This window comes from Numenius arquata, chromosome 9, assembly GCF_964106895.1.
Source record: "Numenius arquata chromosome 9, bNumArq3.hap1.1, whole genome shotgun sequence".
In the NCBI taxonomy this organism is placed as follows: domain Eukaryota; kingdom Metazoa; phylum Chordata; class Aves; order Charadriiformes; family Scolopacidae; genus Numenius; species Numenius arquata.
In genome coordinates this window covers 4,989,627-5,006,663 of record NC_133584.1, presented here as the reverse complement: position 1 = coordinate 5,006,663, position 17,037 = coordinate 4,989,627, and the positions used below count along the sequence as shown (strand labels likewise).

Here is a 17,037-nt window from a genome sequence, read left to right as displayed (position 1 = left end):
GTAATATTTTGATGAGCTCGGCCTTTAGTATGGAAGAAAATGAACAACTGATGGTACCACTTAAAAGAGTTTAACTCTCTTTACTTCTGCATCCCGTGATGTGTTTTTGTACCACTGCATTTCCAAGCGAGGGAGAAGCTCTTGGGCTGAAAAACCCTGCAAAGAAATAGTTCAAGGTGAGTCACTTTGAGAAGAAAAAGTCATGGGGTGGTGATAGCTTGTGTAAGGGTGACTAATTGCAACATCCATCGTTTGTCAGAGGAAACAATGCTGATCAAGGAAAAACTGCTGGAGTGACAGGGTAAAAAGATTGATTTTGAAGGTGTTCACACTGTTGAAATAAACACACGGGTAGCACTTCCTTTAAAAATGGTGAATTTTTAAGAATATTGCCCTAAGTGGATCAGTTTATTTAGCATATAGTTGGGAAGTCATTCTTCTTTGTTATTGATCTTGTGAATCGTTGTTCACTTGTAACGTACTAACATATATTCACTTACATATCGGTAGTGTTAATTATAACTGACAAAGTATATGATGTTTCTTGCCCCTGTCGGCATTAATGAAATAATTCTAACGGTGTCCGGTGGGCGCCAGGTCGAGTGCTGTTGAACAGTGCCAGTTACTGCAGTATCCTTACACCTGGTATTCATCAAAAAGCAATATTAAACTAATTGCATTTATACTTGGTACTGAACAGATCAGATGCTTAATTTACGGAATGCAATTAAATTATATGGAGGAAATGCTAGACCGAAAAAATGCAAACTGAGTCAGCGAAGGGGAGAGGCAGGAACGTGTTCATTCATCAGCTCGTCTCCTTCCGAATTCAGGAGGTGACGTGTGACCTGTCCAGTGCAATTGTGTGGTCCGAGAAGTGGAACGACGCTAGTTTCGCTCGAGAGGTGACAAATTTATCTCCTGAATAACGAATAAGCAGGAATATTGTTTGGGGAAAAGATGAAATCCATCTAGAACCAAACTCTAGACAGCATGAAAGTGGTGGCTGGGTGTAAGTAGCAGCTTCTTCCACCTGAAGTGGGTGCAGTAGAAGAATAAGCTCTACAGAGAGGTGGAATCACATCGTGAAAGTCGATGGCAGGGTGGCTTCACCAAAAATACCATAAAACAAGTACAGAAAAAAACCAAGGAGTAACAATATAAAACAAATATGAAAACAACTATTAAATTTCCATTTATTATAAAAGCTCCTCTTCAAAGATAATTTTCAGTTATTTATGTAGTAACTGCGGTGTTCAGATGAAGCTTACAAAACTGGCCTCGTGTCCTGAATTTTGAATCCAAGGAACATGGGACAAATGAGGCTTAGGATGCTCTTGTTCATGTTTTTCACTTTATTTGCTAAAGAATGGGAAAAAACACTGTTGGATGAAGAGCAGGATATATTTCATTCCCGGCACCTTAATCCTTGGGTAACTTCCAGTGTTTTTTTTTTTTTCACTACCAGTTCCAGGAATTAATCAAATTCCCGGTTCTGTCGGTTTTTGCCTGGTTTTCCCGTTCCCGGTGCAATGCGGGCAGGTCTCCGCTAGTGGTCTCTCCAGGCACGTTGGATCTGCGGGATCCAAACCTTCCCTGCAACCACCAAACTTCATCAGGGATGGGTCGGCACCCGGTAACTTCGATGTGTTTGTGACAATGCAGAGCAAAATTAAGGCAATATCCTGCCCGCCTATTTCTCTTGATGCAGAACAGGCTGTGAAGGTTTGTTTTTTTGGTGGTTTTTTCCTTTTATTTTGACATTTTGAAGTAGACTAAGATTTACATCCGTAATGAACCTGCGTAAAAGGCTGCTCGTTTTAATTTTAGCATTCAAAAGTGCTGTTAAACACGTATTTAGGACTCTGTGAGTGTTAGTTAATATTTTTGAAAACCCAGACGCGAGCAGAGAATGCAGTGAGGGGTCTTCTATGTTTTTGCAGTTAAGGAAAACATCAGGAAAGACCCAAACTGATTTTGTCTGTTTATTGCATCTGTGCTGGTGGCTTTGATGAGATGATCAGTTCCACCTCTTGAGTAACTCTGTCCACCACGTTTCTTGCCCTCTCTTTCCATGAAGAGGTACCGGTGTGATCAGTTGTCCTTGGCTCGAAAACACTGCCATAATTTTTTTTTCTCCTTGATGCTAAATTTTGAATAGTCAGGCTGTTTGCATTGGAATGAAGCTGCCCGGTTTGTTTTTCAGGCACGGGTGGGTGCAATTCTGTGTCTCCTCCTCTCCACGCCGTCCGTCCCCTCCGACTCTTGATGAACTGGCCGAAGTTGGGGCTCCCAGCTCGCTCCTCCCATGCCTTGTGGGGCTGGAGGCAGCTCTAACCCCTCCCAGGGAGGGAGCTGGGCAGCAGCAACCGAGTGCCTGCAGCAGCCTGACCAGGGACCTCGTCCTACCAGAGCCCCGTCCCTCCTGCTCCCAGCTCCCAGAAGGTCCCAGCAGCCAGGATCCGCAGCAGGGACCTCACCGGCCGGCTTTGCTGAGCCCCTGTGGCCGCTCTCCTGTCCAGCTTGCCCCACCAAAGGATCGACATGGTGGCCACCTGCCTGCACCTGGCCGGATTTGTCTGCAGTTTTATAGGGTGGATCGGGGTGGTTGTGGCCACGGCCACCAACGACTGGGTGGTGACTTGCGGCTACACCATCACCACCTGCAGGAAAATGGATGAGCTGGGGTCCAAGGGGCTGTGGGCAGACTGTGTGATGGCGACAGGTCTCTATCACTGCAAGCCCCTCGTAGACATCCTCATACTGCCAGGTACGTGTGCCTCATCCTCCCCCTTCCCACCAGCAGGTGAGGAGCCAAGCCTTGCTCTGAGTTGGGCAGGATGGCGAAGCTCCTTCAGCTTAACCAGCGCAGGAGATGGTCAATGAAATATGCTAAAGAATGTGAATGATAGCTCTTAACGTGATTCTCATTAAATCATACCTGGTTTTAATCACACCCAGGTATCATGTGTTACCTGTGGCTATTAAAGGCCACTTAATGTTTAATCATTGCTCTTAGTAAACGCTGGCTGTTCCTTTCACATCTTGTATCTAGATGGCATTACAAAACATATATAGTATATTGATGTATAATAGAGTATTTTGAGTTTTGCTTTGAGATAATGATGAAGTATTACAATTGTTAAGGTTCTGTTCCTTAAAATGATTTGGAGTATAACGAGTCTTTCAGCATTTATTATTAATGCTGCTATGGCTTTTAATCTTTTGGAAGATCATCATTAGTCTTGATGGTCTTGTGCTTCCCGCATGTTGTAAGGCAAGACAGAACTTTTACACGGTGAAGAGATGTAACTACATTTAACTTGGTTCTAATTATATAGTAATCTTCATCTAGTTTACTGCAAAGCAAAAATTAAACAAGGTGATACGTCTTTTGAGGTAATTAAGCCAGCCAAAGCCTTGCGTGGTCTTGTCCCTGTAAGTTTAGTTAATGATCTTACCTGTTTCAATCACTGTTCACTCTGTAGCACTTCTTTGTTCTGCTGTTTGAGATTGCACCTCCTCTTGCATGTCAGAGGTGCCTCTTCCAAAGCTGAGAGGGTAGAAATAACCATTCCTTGTAGTTTTCTTTCATGTTTCCTTATTAATTCATTTTAAAACTGTGGTGAAAATAATTTCACAAGAGGTTAGAAGGATTATTCCCGAATTTCTCTCTGGTGCAGAGCCTCGTCTGTACCACATAGTGCTTAGCAATATTGAATCTCTTGGACTAGCTCCTATTCTCCCTTTCTCTGTGTGTGTATACTTTTATTTTAGTAGATTTGCCCTCCTCATTGCTACTATTGCTCAATATGATCCGGCACAGGAGACAGAGAAAAGACTTGCCGCAAAGAAACGTTATTGAATGATGTTTAATAAATAGGTAAATCGGTCTTTCAGCAGCAGAAAGCAGTTCTTCTCTCCCGCAGAAACAAATCACAAAACAAGATGCTTCTGCTTGTAACCCATTTGATACCCACAGCTTTCCACGAGAGGGAAATTTATCCTGGTGTGCCCGATAGCTGGAATGTGTTTAGAGTCTTTCATTGCCTGAGTCAAGTCTTTAAAACAAACGTGTTTGTATTCTCATTTCATGGGGATTGATTGCACAGACACCACACTGGGCACTGCCATCTCCTTTGTTTAGAGTCTCATTTTTTGCCCTGAACTCCTCAGGTAACTTTTTTTTTTCTTAAGTTTCCTCTTGAAAAATCAAGCAAATATTCAGCATACACAGAATCTGCATTTCTAGGAACAGTAAAATCCTCATTCCTGGTGTCTTATCTGTATGTCAGCGGGACTTGCTTGAGGCCCCTTCTTGCTGATATTGTTCGAGACATTGTGAATCTCAATGTCTGCATGTAGCAGCTTCATTTTTTTAATAAGAGAGGAAAGAGGGGCAGCATATTCGCTCTGCTGAGACTGTCCCAAGAGCTGGTGGAGGCTCACCAGGCACTGGAGCAAATCTGACGCTTGTTTTTTTTTTCTTTTGCATGCCAGTAGTGACCTGGGATTTTTTTATTTATGTATAAATTTTGTATATTATACCTAATTTATCTATAAAATATATAAAAATGAAGTTATATATACATAAGATATTTAAAAATTTAATTTTTGAGACATTATTATACATAGACCCTCAGAGAGTGGTAGAAATGTCACGTCCCTGCCCAGCACACCCACAGTCCCCGTCCTTGGTCGTTCCTCGCTGCCTTGTGTTGGGCTGTTGGTGCTGCACATGGGCCGGCAGGAGAGGGGTGGTAACTGATGCAATGCCAGGGAATGCCGTGGTGTCCGTAGGGACCCAGAAGAATAACAGCCTCTTGGTTATGGCAATTCAGGCAGCTCTGCAAGGTGCGGTTGTTTCCTCTCCTTAAGGAAGAGCTGTGCCAGTGGTCACCTCGAGACACGGGTCTTCTCTGAAAGCCCACTACCAGGCTGGACTCCTCAGGTGCAGCATCAGGACGTGGCTGTGGTTGGTGAGCATCCATCCTCCTCCCAAGTCAACAGTCCTCAGCACATCAGGGCAGCTGGTGGTCGTATCTCATGGACTTGCGTGTTTCAGTAATGGATCTTCAATTATTCAGCCCTCCTCTGGATGACCATGGACCTCATCTGCCCACAGCAGTCTTTAAGACTTTAAGTTCTTGTTATTTAACCATAAGTCTCTCTATGAAAAGATAAAGGAAAACCGCTTCCTGGCTGTTTCTCCTACTTTCTCATCCCGTAGTTCCCAGCTCCATGATTTCTCAGTGTCTTGCTGGGAATAGGTTGTGTTTTCCAGGCAGTGCTGCTTGTTCGTTGCAAAATTCTGAGCGTGCACACCCCATGCTCATGCACTAACTGCTGTAATGCAGTCTCCCTGTCTTAATTGTTTACACAAAGAATTGAACCTCTCTCCTGGACTTCATGCAAGTGTTGGGAGCTAATCAAAGAGGTGCCTTTGTCCAAAGGTTCGCAAAGAGGAGTCCTCAGCACAAGAAGGACATGGACCTGCTGGAGTGGGTCCAGAGGAGGCCACGAAGATGCTCAGAGGGATGGAGCACCTCTCCTATGAAGACAGGCTGAGAGAGTTGGGGTTGTTCAGCCTGGAAAAGAGAAGGCTCTGGGGACACCTTACAGCAGCCTTCTAGTATCTGAAGGGGATGTAGAAGAAAGCTGGAGAGGGGCTTTTTACAAGGACATGTAGTGATAGGACAAGGGGTAATGGCTTCAAACCGGAAGAGGGTAGATTTAGATTAGATCTCAGGAAGAAATTTTTCACTATGAGGGTGGTGAGACACTGGAACAGGTTGCCCAGAGAAGCTGTGGCTGCCCCATCCCTGGTGGTGTTCAAGGCCAGGCTGGATGGGGCTTTGAGCAACCTGATCTGGTGGGAGGTGTCCCTGCCCATGGCAGGGGGGTGAAACTAGCTGGTCTTTAAGGTCCTTTCCAACCCAAACCTTTCTATGATTCTCTCGTGCCAAATAATCAAAATCCTCTTTCCTTGCCTTGCCAACAGGGTATGTCCAAGCATGTCGAGCACTGATGATCGCCGCCTCTGTCCTGGGTCTTCCCGCTATCTTCTTGCTGATAACGGTCTTGCCCTGCATCCGGATGGGCCACGAGCCTGGAGCTGCCAAGTACCGGCGGTCCCAGCTGGGAGGGATCCTCATCATCCTCCTGGGTAAGGCGCCCGCCGCGTGTGGAGAGCTGGAGGTCTTCCTCCGCTCCAAGATGGCACGGTGCAAGCTGGTTGAGTGTGTTCACCTGAAAGGATGGATGTCCAGGCTGGGCAGACCCTGAAGCTCTCCAGCATCGCTGCAGTCTGTGGGGTGAATAAAAGGCATGAAGAGGAGTGGGAGAACAAAGACAGGAGGCAGGGTGAAGAGGGGAGGTTTTGTGGAGTCCTTGGGGATGGCCACCACCTGTGTCTGTGGGAGGGTCATAACGGTCACACACAGGCAGCTGGTTTTGCTGGTTTGCTGCGGAAGCAATGCTGGTTTTGGAAAAGTGTCTAAACTCCCAAGCTGCTTACAGGGAATGGATAGCCTCCAAATCTCCCTGGGCATCGCAGATGCAGCCAGGTCAAAGTAAGCTGAGGCGTGTGAGAGGGGAAGCCCGTGGCTGAGGGGAGCTGATGGTGCGGGAACAGCAGAGGAGGAAGCAAGGAGATGGCACAGACCTGGGAAGAGGGGTTGGGTGCCTCCCAACCCCCTCTGCCAGCCTTGCCCTTGGGCCTCCAAGTTCCCCTGGGAATTTCTTCCCGTTCTCCATGCCTGTGCAGGAGTTTGTTTTGAGCAGTGTGGACTGTGGAGCTCATTGTCCCCAAGGCAACACCTGCATGTTCTTGAGGCCTCGTCATCTCAGCAACAGGCGGTGGTGCCTTGTTTTTACCCGTCTGTGCGGCAGAGAAGGAGGAGGGGTGAGGGAAAGTGGCCTCTTTGTGTGGCTCTGCTGGTTGCTGGCAGCCCGTGCTGACATCATGCCCGTCTTCTTTTTTCTTCTTTTTCTAATTTTTTTTTTTTCAAGTGGGCACTGGAGATAGCTGCACGCTCAGAGGGGCTGTCCTCTGGATGCTCCTTCTTTGCAAGTGGTCCCTCCTCCGGTTCTTTGGTGAGAAGCAGATAATACAAATCAGGACATCCCAAACCCAAGGGACTGAGACCAAGGGGCCCTTTCAACATCTGTGGGGTTTAAGAGCACGTTGCCACAGCTGGAAATTTAAAAATAAGCTTTATAGGGCCCGTTTAGGACATCCCGATCATGAACAGCCATGTTAGAGAGCTGTTGAAATGTGGCCTTCATCCCTGTCCCAAAACCTTAAGTCACATATTTGGTCTTGGTGAAGTGAGAGAAAAAGTGGAGGGTTTTTTTTTTTCTGCCTGTGAATGAAATGTTGGTGCCGGAGGAGTCTGCTCCGTCGGATTTCCCCTGCCCGGGATGGGGGAGGTCCAGCAGAGCTGAACTTTGTCACAAACAAACACGAGTTTTGGGTCCCGGTGAAGGAGAACGTGCTGTAGATCAGCCCCGTTTGCGTGGCTGCAGACCTGGAGGCGAGAGTATTCTCCTTAAATCTGCTTTGACGCAGGGTGACAGGTTTACGGGACCAGAACACGCAGAAAACAAATGGCATTGGCAGTATTGGGTAACTCCGCATTAAAATAAGTGAAATCCCATATCTTGCAGCATTGCACCAGGGATTAGGGGTCTAGTGTTCCACTGTCCCGTCCTGGTCTTGCTGTGGTGTGACACCAGGGAGGAGAATCGATGTAAGAGGACGGAGGAGAGGGGTTGTGGTGCTCCAGAAGCCGGGCTCCTCTCTGCCTCAGAACAGGGTTTTCCCACTAAGTAGATCCTGTGAGCAAAGAAAACGTGTTTTTACACAGGCACTGGCAGGTGAATGCTCTTTGAGTGGGATTTGGACTTCTTACTGAATTTTTACCCCTGTGAGCTCTGAAGCATCTGAAGGTGAAGTGGTTTGCTCATGTCGCTGATGTCCTGAATGATCTGGGCTGGGAACAGCGGTCTGGTCACAATGTTTTAGTCACAATTACAATAATACTCTTTTTGTCAGATCACAAATGAAGAATAAATAAGCTCCTTTTGCTTATAAGTTTGCTCTTAAACAACAAACCAGCCCATATTTATTTTTACAACCCCCAATTTTTTCGGGGCTGCTCAGCAAGACAGTCCCTATGGAAAAAGAATAATGTACAGAGCTTGGGACTGACATTATTTAAGCTGATTAATGATCTGTTATTTGCAAAATGAGGTGTTACTATTCCAGAGCATTTAATCAGCATGAATCAGGCCTTGAAAATTGTAATACTGATGTAAAATTAATTATATTCTAAAAGTAATATGCCCTGGACTGTTATTTACCCTCTGGCCACTGAACTCTCCTTCATGGTTTTCCCCAACCACCTTTTCCTCTAAGTGGAGACCAACCCCCAGAGCTCTGGGTAAAAGAAAACAAACCCCCAAACGCTCACTAACGTAGCAAAAATAGATAGTTGAGATGTGACTGGGGGAGCCGGCCCCATGGCAAACTTTACTTGTTGCTCGGTGAGAGGATGGCAGTTTGTTACTGAGATTTATTAAAAAGGAAAACAGAGGTCGAAACAGTGTGGAAAAAAAAAAACCCAACCCACAAACAAACCCTAAACAGAAAAAAAAAAACCCAAGTTGAAATCTTGCCAGGAAAATGATGGACTCAGATATTCCATTGATTTTTCTGTCCGCTGATGATAGCAGAGTGCAACCTGTGTGCGCACCCTCCTATCCTGCCCGCTGATGTATTTATGTCTCTGCTTGATCCTATCTGTCCGAGAGAATTGATTTATTGTCGAAAACAACCGTCAGCAGAGGTTTGCTCCCAGCCGAAATGAAAACATTTCATACGCTCCTGTTGATGGAAAAACCCTGGAAAAACCATCCTGTGTTGTTGATACTAATTTGGGGGACCCCGTGCTGGTAACCGAGTGGGCATTTTCCTAATGGAGGTGGGGGACGTGAGACACTGGAAAAGACAGATGAAAAATTTATTAGTTTTTGGCAATTACTACTGCAAAATGACCATATTAGCTGTTGTATATTAAATAAAGGATATTAATTTTTTTTTTTCTAGACACTGCATGAGATTTACTTGGAAAACCGTAGATATCAAGATCAAAAGATTGCCTTGAACACAGAAAAACAAAAAAAAAAAGAATAATGATTCTATGATTCTATGAATATCTATTATTTCAACCAAATGCTTTGAAAGAGAAATCTGTGTGACTTTGAGTCAGCAACTCGGAATGATTAAATTTAGCAGTGAAAGAGAAGTATTCTTTCTTCTGCAGAAAGCCTTTAAGTTACTGTTAAGGAATTTGGCAGGGACTCACTGTCCCTTGAGTTAGAGTAATCCTGCTCCATCTCCCCCACCTCCCCAAGCACCTTCTGTGCTGCTTGCCTCTGTCTGCTTCCATCTGATTAAAATATGCCTGTAATGTGGAATATTAAGAGTTTCAGCTCAATGGATTGAGCCACTGCAAGTCCGTAGTCAAAAAGAAATGCTCAGAAATGCTGGGAGCCTGGGATGTGTCCCTGGGGATTCACAGTGATCTGACTGAGCAGGGACAACCTCACCATCTGTCACTGAGATGAATTTTGCAGGTTAGAGGCAGTGGCTTTTACAGAACTACTCTGCTCTTGCTGGAAAAAGCAGACAAGCTTTCCAGGATGTGTGTGCCCCAAAACACGTCTGTTTTGCCAGCTAACATAATTGGTTTAATAGAAAATATTCCTTCTGTTTGCAGAATTTCTTTCATTTTCCTGCTAGACCATACTGACTACAGCAGCTCTACTGTCTGAGGACATTCATATTTAGGGAGAGGCAAAGAATCTCTCGGCATCAGCACAAAAGAAAAGGGGGTAATAATTTCTATTCGAAGACTTTGTCGTTGTAGGCAGCTATTTCAGTTCTTGAAACTTGCCCTAAAACGCCTTTTCCAATCCCTTTGGGTTTCTTGGCAAATCAGCTTTTCTTCAGCCTTTCTCTGTGATGCAGCGGGACCAAAAGTTGAGTTCACTGAGGAATACTGCGATTGCCGACCACCCTTTTCGCATCTTCTCGGAGGGTTTGCAGCCCCCTCTAATCTATGCAGAGCGATGAAATCCAGTCCTGTTTCAGGGCGTTCCTCTTGCTGAGCAACGGGGTGACCGGTGACTGACGGCAGCTGGTAGCCTCCGAGGACAGAGAGGTCAAACTAACCCATGCAGAGTCCTTGGCTTGTGTTTCACAGCTTTCTAGTCTTGTCAGCATTAAAATAAGGTGGTTTTACATGTCGTTCGGCCACACGCACAAGGGATGCTATTGTGTTAGTGGCCCTGAGAGCTCCTCTCACCCCAGCGCAAGTGTTTTCTTCTGTCCTGTGTTGTGGGGGAGGGTCCGGATAGATAACGCTCTTATAGTCTATGGACATAAATATCTATAGATATTTACTGCTGACAGAAAAAGAAAAGATGATTGTGTCTTTTTGGACAACAAAGAAGCTTTTTCCCCCCCCCTGCCCCAGCCCATTAGAATGCTTTGCGTATTCCCAACTGATACATTTTTGTTTTAAAGCTCATGAGCTGTTTGCAGGACTCATCCACAGGCGGGAGAAATGCTGCTCTCCCCTCCCTGCCTCCTCCAAAAATTTCCTCCAAAGCCGCAGGGCCCTTGCTTTGAGGAGGCCCTAAATTATTACTGGCTTTATTAGCATCCTTCAAATGTTCTTCTCTTTTCCATAAGAAAATATTTTCTCTCACAATAACTGCAGCTATTGGGGATGGGTTTTCTGCTGTCCGGCCAGGAGCTACGGTTTGTTCTCCTCTTTAACTAAACAATTTTATTTTTAATCTGCCCCCCCCCTTTTTTTTTTTTTCCTCCTGCAACCTTAACTTTTTGACACTGCCTCCAGATACCTTTTAACGCGGTCGGTGGAAATCTGTAACGCTGCCACGGTCCTGTTATTGTTTTGCTCTGATTCTCTGATAGCCACAAGGATGGACTCCTGCACAGCTTGTCCCGGAGGCAAGTAAATATTGACAGATTAATTCTTCTCAGATGTACAGGCCATAAAGGAGTATTGTTTTAGGACCCGCTCCTGTGAGGTGATTAACACCGTCAACTCCTGTTGCCCTCGGTGCATGCGGGGACTTTGCAGGATGGAGGTAGGACCTTTGGTGAGGGTAGCGAGTGTGACCTTGCGTAGAACAAGGAGAATGCAGGGCATCTGTTTTCTCTCTGCTTGGAGCAAACCGTGCGTGTGTGCTACACACCGAAAGCATCGTGATCTGTAGCCTGGCTGCCTGCAAAGTGCCGCGTTTGAACCCATTTTACTGTCCTGAGGGTGTCTGTTTCCCAGGTCACCTGCCTAGCAGTCCTCACAGCACCGCCATGGCAGCCTTCCTGCTTTTTGTGGAAAAAAAATATGGAATTTCAAGCAAAATTTGAAGTCCTCAGTCATAGAATCATAGAATAATAGAATTGTCTAGATTGGAAGGGACCTTTAAGATCATTGAGTCCAACCATCAACCTAACACTGACAAGTCCACCACTAAACCATGTCCCTGAGCACCATGTCTACCCGTCTTTTAAATACCTCCAGGGATGGTGATTCCACCACTTCCCTGTGGTGATTCCACCACAGCCTGTTCCAATGCTTGATAACCCTAACGGTGAAGAAAGTTTTCCTAATATCCATCCTAAACCTTCCCTGGTGCAACTTGAGGCCCTTTCCTCTTGTCCTGTCGCTTATTATTTGGGAGAAGAGACCGAACCCCACCTCGGTACAGCCTCCTTTCAGACAGTTGTAGAGAGCGATAACATTTTTTGACCCATTGTATACTCTGGTTAAAATACTTTTTCCCCTTCTATTCAATTCAGTAGGTTTCTGGGGAACCTTGCTGGGTTTGTCTCCATCGCTTGATGTAGAGAAATTTTCCACAGGGAAGTGGAATCTGCTTTCCAGAGTTGTGAGACACTTTCTTGTTCATAAAAACACCCCAACGATGCTGTACTGATGCTTATTTTGTCCCTGCCCATTTTCTGCTTGTGTTTTATAAACCCTGCTCTGACTTGCTGAGCGCCGGGATATTTCGTTAATGTTTATGTGACCATTCAGTGATGCTGATTGACATGAATTCCTGCAGAAACAGTGATTTAAACGAGTTGACTTTGGGCTACTGATTTTACCGTCTCACCGATGCATATGGCTTTTGTGGTCTTGTTTTGTATTTATTCCTGATTCTGCAGCTCTCCAGAGCATCACTTTCAGGGATGACTTTCATTCTTCCCCCTTAAGGATATTTCTAGGGAACAAATCTGTTTCCCTTGTAATAAATATATCAGATTGTGTCAAGCAGCAGTTGTTTTTCCTTTTTGTTTGTTGGTGCCTGACAGAGATGGCTGTTCTCTCGTGGTCTTCCTCCCCACGAGGCTCCCACGCTGCCTCCTGCTCAGAGATCTCTCAGACCAAGCCCTGATGCTGATGCTCCTGGGTCCCACCGTGGGACTGCAAGGGAGGAGGGATGGGTTTCCTCTCTGTCCCCTGTCCTGCAGAGCCGTCCCTCCCCTTTGGTGAGCTGTGTCCCCGTGGTGGGGTTACGTGCTGGAGTTACCTTTCCTTTCCCTCTCTCCCCAGCCATGTGCGGCGTTGTTGCCACCATCTGGTTTCCCGTGTGCGCCCACCGTGAGACCACCATCATGAGCTTCGGCTACTCCCTGTACACGGGCTGGATCGGCTCTGCCCTCTGCCTCTTCGGCGGCTGCGTCATCGTCTGCTGCTCAGGAGATGCCCAGACGTTCGGTGAAAACCGTTTCTACTACGCCTCGGGCTCCAGCTCCCCTACCCACGCGAAGAGCGCTCACGTGTAAGCGTCCCGGGGACGCCCCACGGCTGCCGTCAGATGCTTTGGCTGGTGGGTTTGTGTGCCCTGGGTTTGCTTCTACTGACACACGCCGCTGTCAGGCTCCCGGGGGAAGATTTAGAAAAGCAGCACAAATGTCTGGTAGTTTGAAGCGTTATTCTCCCCGTCTCTTCCCCTCCCCACCCCTTTTCTAGAAAGAAAGCTCCAGCCAGCCCTACCTCTTGGTCCTCCCCAATTTGTCCCGACCACTCGCCCCATCTTCTTGCAGCCAGGATGACTCAGATGGTTTGGGATTGTCATGTGGGTTTTAGGTTGGTGGGTTTTTTTAAATTTTATTTTCTAGCTCCCCTGCTTATAGGAGAGTTTAAAGCAATAAAAGAGAAACGAGAGAGACACTTTCCCGTTGTTAGAAGGACTCTGGCAGCTTCTCCCACCACGTCACTATTTGCTTTCCCCTGTTCAAGGTCACCGCTTGGGCACGGTGTGGGCGAGGGGGTAGGGAGGAAGGCTCTACTCTCCAACCGGGCAAATGTTTCTCTTTTGGAACAAGAGTAGGGGAATTTTTTTCTGCCTTTCTCTGTAAATACTTTTGTACGAGTCTGATCATTTCAGTAACGGTATTTCCCCCACCCCCCACAGTCATCAGTATGAAGGAAACGGAACCCAAAGGTCCTAATTACATGGTAGATAACGGTGCCTTTTTATATAGTTTTAAATGACTTTGGGGGCTCTAATCCCCGCACTCTCGTTTGGTTTCTTTTTTTTTTTTTTTTCCTTTGTACAGACCAGTTACTAAAAATGTATTTTTACATTTTTTTAAACTCCTTGCTTTCTTCCTTCTAAATTTGTGTTCTCTCTTGCATCATTAAAGCAGCACATTTTAACACGCAGTATAATGTACCTGTTACAATACAATTCTGGTGAATACTGATGATGCCTTTGTACTTTCAGTGAAATACTGTACAATAAATAACAGAGTACCTGCAACCACTGGCTTTGTATTTTCCATCCTTCCTGTGTGTTTCCATAGCTAGTTTTTCCATGATGGGGGTTTCCCAATGATTTTGAAGGTTTGTTTTTTTTTTTTTTTTTTTTTTTAATAGCAGTTCAGGATGAGAGATTCTGCTCTGCTATGGAATTAAGCGGGTCTTTTGGTTGGGGTTTTGTTTTGGTTTTTTTTGAATATTTAAAATATGAGTAATCTTCCTGCATGATACTGACCTCTGTCTTATCCATCGGCTCTTTCAGTGTTCCCAGTAGCGACTTGCAGCAGTGGTACCACTGGCTCGTGGTACTCTTCACATCAGAGAGATTTAGACGCCCACTGAGGCGGTGGAGATACACCCCCAGCACAGCTTGGACGTGCTGAAGTTGAGAAGTCGTGTTGCTGGAGGTGCTTTCAACTAAAATAAGAGTCTGATCTGGGGTCATCGCTCTCTTTGATTAAAACCGTGTAAGACCAAGATCTAACTCAGCCCTTACCAGGGGCTGTAGCAATTTAATTATGTTGATACAAAATCCCATCTGTTCCCGGAGATGTTAGTTCAAATAATTTGTGTAAGTCAGGCTTCAGGAGCAGGAAAAGGGGAATAGCTGCTGTTCAGGCACGGACAAGGGGGAGAGCCCAGGTGTTGAGTGTAGGAGGAGAGGGGATTGAGCAAGCAGAGGAGAAGACCAAACAAATTATTTGGGGTGATGGAGAAGAATTTGAAAACAAGGCTGCTAGTCAAGCCTTGGAGGTGGCTTAAGGACTGCCCTTTCATCTTGGTCCACTTCAGTTGGGGATTCCAAAGTGGGTGACACAAACACAGGCGCCAGGATGCTGCAGCTCCCACGCTTTCCCTCCTCCGCGTGGGAAGCCACGGTGGGACCATATAAGAGGAGTCAATAAGGAGGCTCCAGGAGGGGCTGGTCATGTCCCAGGCTGGTTGTGCGTCCCCCTCCAGCTCCGACACGCAACCCCAGCATCTGCCTTTAAGACCGAGCAGTCGTGAAGGCGTCTCTGTTGTGCAGGCTGTGCATCGCTGCCATCCCATACAATGTCCCCCTGGCGGGCAGGGGTTCGGGGCTGGCGGCAGGACACTTGTGCCCATTACATCACGGGCAGGGCACAGGCAGTTGTTGTATGCTCCGGGGAGATGCTACAAGCGCTGCCATTGATGTGCGGGTGCCACGGGCGAAGGGGCGGCGCACAGACGTGCCAGCTTGTGCTTGTGCAGGCTGCCCGGGGATTGTGGATTGTGCCCCGCTGCCCGTGGCTTTAGCCGAGCGGGGGCTCTGCTGGTTAACCCCGGGGCTGACGGCAGCCTGGGAGACCTCAGAGCAGAAAGCTGCCTGAACGCTGCTCTGCAAGCGGCCCTGGAGCAAAGCGGGAGGGAAAAACACAGGAAAACCTGTCTGAGATCATAGAATCGTAGAATGGTTTGTGTTGGAAGGGACTTTAAAGATCATCCAGTTCCCACCCCCCTGCCCTGGGCAGGGACACCTCCCACCAGACCAGGTTGCTCAAAGCCCCATCCAGCCTGGCCTTGAACCCCTCCAGGGATGGGGCAGCCACAGCTTCTCTGGGCAACCTGTTCCAGTGTCTCACCACCCTCATAGTGAAAGATTTCTTCCTAATATCTAATCTAAATCTACCCTCTTTCAGTTTAAAACCGTTCCCCCTCATCCTACCACTGAACTCCCTGATCAAGAGTCCCTCCCCTTCTTTCCTGTAGCCCCCTTTAGGTACTGGAAGGCTGAGGGAGGTGCCCTGGATGCTTGAGGAGAGTTTTTGGCAAGGTGTTGGTGCTGCTGGAGGGGCTTGAGTAGTGGTGTATGATCCAATGAGGAATGAGCACTGCCAGGCAGGGCTTATGTGTTTTTTGCTGCCCACAGCCTTGGGGCTGCATCTTGACATCTTGAGGCACACGGGGCTGGGGACCCTCAGCAGGGCTCTGCTCACCCTGCCCACGGTCACAGGTTACCGGCAGCCGGTCCCAAATCCAGCCCTTAAAAGGCTCTGGGCAATCTGCTCGGAGGAAGGAAGATGCTTTATTTCAGGGAAGAGAAGCAAAAGTCAAACAAAGCAAAAACAACTCTGGAGCAGTCGTGGGGAAAACGGACATCTGCAACTGTGGGACGCGAGGAGATGGGGCCAAGAATGGGACAGGATATTAGTGCTGGCATCGCAGAGGGGAAGCATTTGGAGGAAGCACAAAGAACATTAAATGTTTCAAGTTTTTAAAGGATCAAAGCTGAAATACCTGCTTTGCGCCGCCCCAAAATGCTCCGCTCCCCTGCTGTGTTCTCCAGGGCTGGGTTGGCCACGGCACTGTTGGCTCTTGAAGGCTTTTGGTGTTCATTTGCTGACCCAAAGCCTCAAAATAGAGTCAAATATAATTCTCCTTAAAGGAAAAACAGCTCCACACCACGCCTAATATCAGCTGTGGAGTGGTGGGGGTGAGCTGTGGTGGTCACAATGGCGTGGAGGTGGTGGTTCATGATGCCCCAGGGGAGCCCTCCCTGGCCCCATCAGGACCAGCTATAGTTCCCCATCACGAGGAACACGCTTGGCAGCCTCCCTGTTCCCCAAATAATAGGAATAACAGGGGGCAGGGGACACTGGTGGCCCTGAGCACCCCAAAGGGGAGAAGAAGTCATGGCACCCCACTTACCCCAGGGAAAGGGGGGTGCTGGCGGCACCACGAGAAGATGGGAAGATGTTGGCGCTCCCCAGGGCTTTGCACTGCAATAGTCAACCTGTGGTCATCGGCTTTAGGGTTTTTTTCTATTTCTTTTTTTATTGTGTAAACTGATAACCATTTTTTTTTCACAACAGTGCAAGTAAATACCAAAAAGTCAGCCCATCGAAATGGATTTTCCACAAAGGGAATTTTGAAGCACTTAAGGCAAGGTTTGTTCATCTCTAGCTTCAATTTAGCATTGAAAAAATATCAGACCTTCAGCTGCTGATTGGCGTAACAGAATTTATCAGGGAAATATTTTTATTTTTTTTGGTTTAGTCTTTCATTTAAAAGATTTACATTACTATGGAAACTGATACTAAGACACATTTGTCTCTGTCTTTCTTTAAAAATCCATTAGTTCCTGTTTGATTTTTAAATGTAAAGGCACACAATAAAGCTTTATGCATTTATTAAAATATACAGATTTTGG

At 46.7% G+C, this 17,037-nt stretch overlaps 1 protein-coding gene across 1 annotated transcript; it reads left to right on the top strand.

Annotated features, from left to right (window-relative positions):
* The first annotated feature begins 2,544 nt into the window (after positions 1-2,544).
* CLDN11 (claudin 11) lies at positions 2,545-12,886 on the top strand. The gene is made up of 3 exons (XM_074153807.1): positions 2,545-2,770; positions 6,002-6,166; positions 12,654-12,886. The coding sequence occupies exons 1-3, from the start codon at positions 2,545-2,547 to the stop codon at positions 12,884-12,886; spliced, it is 624 nt and encodes a 207-aa protein (XP_074009908.1).
* Positions 12,887-17,037: the final 4,151 nt, after the last annotated feature.